Source organism: Gossypium arboreum, chromosome 11 (assembly GCF_025698485.1).
Source record: "Gossypium arboreum isolate Shixiya-1 chromosome 11, ASM2569848v2, whole genome shotgun sequence".
NCBI classification, from domain to species: domain Eukaryota; kingdom Viridiplantae; phylum Streptophyta; class Magnoliopsida; order Malvales; family Malvaceae; genus Gossypium; species Gossypium arboreum.
In genome coordinates this window covers 97,658,829-97,662,241 of record NC_069080.1, presented here as the reverse complement: position 1 = coordinate 97,662,241, position 3,413 = coordinate 97,658,829, and the positions used below count along the sequence as shown (strand labels likewise).

At 29.0% G+C, this 3,413-nt stretch overlaps 1 protein-coding gene across 1 annotated transcript; it reads right to left on the bottom strand.

Annotated features, from left to right (window-relative positions):
* Positions 1–337: 337 nt before the first annotated feature.
* LOC108472605 (transcription factor MYB60-like) lies at positions 338–2,029 on the bottom strand. Its single transcript, XM_017774151.2, has 4 exons — positions 1,893–2,029; positions 1,644–1,791; positions 1,407–1,536; positions 338–1,304 (listed from the first exon to the last, which is right to left on the bottom strand). Exons 2-4 carry the CDS (start codon positions 1,774–1,776, stop codon positions 560–562), a joined length of 1,008 nt encoding a protein of 335 aa, XP_017629640.1. The 5' UTR covers positions 1,777–1,791; positions 1,893–2,029; the 3' UTR covers positions 338–559.
* Between the last annotated feature and the right edge of the window lie 1,384 nt (positions 2,030–3,413).

The window sequence follows — 3,413 nt, the reverse complement described above, 5'->3', positions numbered from 1 at the left end:
CTGAATGAATATAGGATGAATTATATAATTATATCTACTCAAATTTATAAAATAGTATAAAAGTTAATTTTACACCAAATCTTTCCTCATAGAGAGAGACTCCAATTAACTTGCTGCAAAAGTAGGAATGTATTATATAGCCTTCCAAGGTTTGAAGTTATTGAGACCCTCATTTATTTGCCACTAAGTTCTGATCAGCCTAAAGTTGTGTGGCGTTAATTTAACTTAATAATATCTTATATATTTAGTGATACCTTCTATCTCTTTATGTCCTTGTTCTATGCATTCTCCAATGAAAACCCAAAAATAGTCAAATACATTCAAAGAAGATGAAGAATTTGATCATGTAAATATGGGACAATATATATTTCCATGAAACAATTTCACAAATCTGAAACCCAGCTTGCTGATTTTGAGTGCTTAGAAAATAATCATTTATGCTTTATGATCAAGAGAATTAAATAACCCAAACTTTTCTTCCTTATTTTTCTTCATTAATAAAAGCTTGAAACGAAATGAAGCTAAGAGAGAGGAACAAAGAAGGTAAAAAAGAAAACACTTAGAAGACTGAAGACAGTTCCATCATCTGATTCATCTCTTCTACTTGACCTGAAGAACTCTCATCAAAAAGCCACTTCTCAAGAAACGATAATGGCGGATTATTCTTATTATTGTTGTTGTGATGATCAACTTTTTGCTTCTTATAATTCTCTGGGGCCATTGCAACATTGACCTTGTCACCACCACCACCACCACCACCACCATCATCATCATCATCACCATCATCGTCATTTCCTGAATCTTGACAAGCACCCTTTGATGTAGATTCACAAGTAGACTTGTCCCATACAACATTGTTAATGTTCTCAAACGATAAAATCGACTCAAACTCTTCATGGGAGATCAAATTGCCGCCTTCTTGTTCAGCTTTGGGTTTATATCCAGCTGAAGAATCAGCATCTAAGCTGGTATTTTGATCCCATTTCTGATATTGAGAAGTATCCTTGAGAGGTAGAGAGCTATTATTATCATTAGTTATCTTTGGTGATGATCTCATCCAACCTTGAAGAAGCCTAGAAATATTCTCAGTGCTTGAAGCATATGCTGAAGAGACTTGATTTAGCCCAAGAGCACTAGTACTTGAAGAAGTTGAAGCAAATTCTAAGCTGCTCTTTCTCTCAATTGAAGGGTGGGGGTCCAAAGCTGACTGAAACTTGTTTAGTTTCTTCTTCAGGTGGGTGTTCCAGTAGTTCTTTATATCATTATCTGTCCTTTGTGGTAGGTATGAAGCAATTGCTGCCCATCTACGTATAAACAAACAAACAAAGAATATGATCCACTGGAGAACTTAAAGAAGGTAAACGAATGGAGTATAAATAGAATCAAAGAAGATGTTTGAGGATTACTTGTTACCCAATAAAGCTTGCAAGTGAATTATCATGCCTTCTTCATGAGGAGTGAAGTTCCCTCGCTTGATGCCTGGTCTCAGATAATTAGTCCATCGAAGCCTGCAACTTTTGCTGCATCTCAATAACCCTTTAAACAAAGGTTGGTTTGAATCAGCCAAAAGAAACCGTGGAATCCCCATTTTTTTATTGAACTTATAAACGCTAAAAAAGAAAGTGGGAATTGGTGTAAAATACCAGTATTAGTGGGTACTGATCTCCAATTCCCTGGACCATGTTGTTGGATGTAAGAGACAAGTATGATATCTTCCTCAGGGGTCCATGGACCTTTCTTGATACCAACTTTATCACAGCAAGGAGGTCTTCCCATGGCTTTTCTTCCAAGCTGTTTTATTATTATTATTATTCAGCTATGGAGTTTTGAAATAGTGATAGAGCCATGTGAGTGGTATATAAGTAAAAGAGAGAGAGAGAGAGAGAGATGACCTTAGAAAAGGGTTTTCTTACACCAATTTTGATCTACTTTGCTGAGTCAGTAACCCCTTTTATTAACTTCATCTTAAATATTATAGTCAATCAAGAAAACAAAAGTCAGAAGAAAAATATTTAAAATATATATATTTTGAAATGAATCCCTACTTAAGTAGTGGCAATTATATAATCTTCTCAAATGGCACTTTCTCACTTTTCTAAACTCACATGTAGCACAGCTCATCATAAAAGGTCAAGGCGATTGACACTTATCACTTCTCACTATGGCCTATTTTAATTTATGTCATCTCCCTTTCTCTTTTATCACTAAATTATTGTGTGGCTAATCATAGGTTTCGTTTTAAAACAAAAATTATTTAAAATTGAATAAAAATATTTTATTTAAATGGATTATTAAATTCGGATAAAATCTCCATATAAAATAGAAGTTTTAATGTCTTCCTATATAACACGTGATTAAATTTCAATTATGAGACCTTCACAATGATTATATTTTAGTTTACATCCTCTATTTCCTTTTTTTAAAGGTTATATAAAAATTGTTAAATTTTAGTTTTGACCCTTAAATTATATTCAAATTTAAGATTTAATTTTAATAATTTTTTTTACAAAATATGGTACTTCAATTTTATAATGTCATTATTATAATTAAATTGATTATGTGAATTTTAAATTTTAAGAATAGTTAACACTGTTAAAATTTTCTATTAAATATAAATCTATTATAATATTATTCTTTTTTTCTTATAATTGTTAAGTGAATATTTCTTTTTAATTTCAAAATGTCACATTAACAAATTTAACAAAAAATTTTAATCAAATTAATTAATAGACTTAAATATTTTATTTTAACAAATAAAAATTTAAATTTCAAATATAAAAATACACATCAACTTCAAGCATCTTGTAGCATTTAAATTATTTAGGCCAAAAACTGTACTAAAGCTGAGTTGAAAATTATACTAGATTTTATTTATTAATTTGGGTGGTAAAGTTCGACTTAAATGACTGTTTAGGAATAAAAATTGTTTAAATTTAAATTATAAAATATATTAATATTAATGTATTTTTAATGTTTTTAAATAATGATGGGAATTTTCAAACTAATTCATATAAGAATCTATATAGTTTAAATATTTCAATAAAAGATTATTCGTTAAAAATAATTATTAACTTCAATGTAAAAATAAATAAATTAAATTTGGGATAAATATTAAATTTATACATGAACCTTGATTCAATGTTCAATGTTATATATGAACTTTGAGTTTATGCGATTTTATACATGAAATTTTGATTTAATTCAAAATTTACAAATTAGTAATAATATTATCGAATTAGCACAATTTTACGTTGATAAATTACATACACAAACAATTATATTACTTGATATGAAAATAATTGCATTTACTCATTTTTTTTAAGTGTGTACAATTGAATCAAAATTAGCGTTTTATATATACATTTATACCAAAATTCAAGTTTCACATGTATAGTTGCTCCAAATCAAAATTC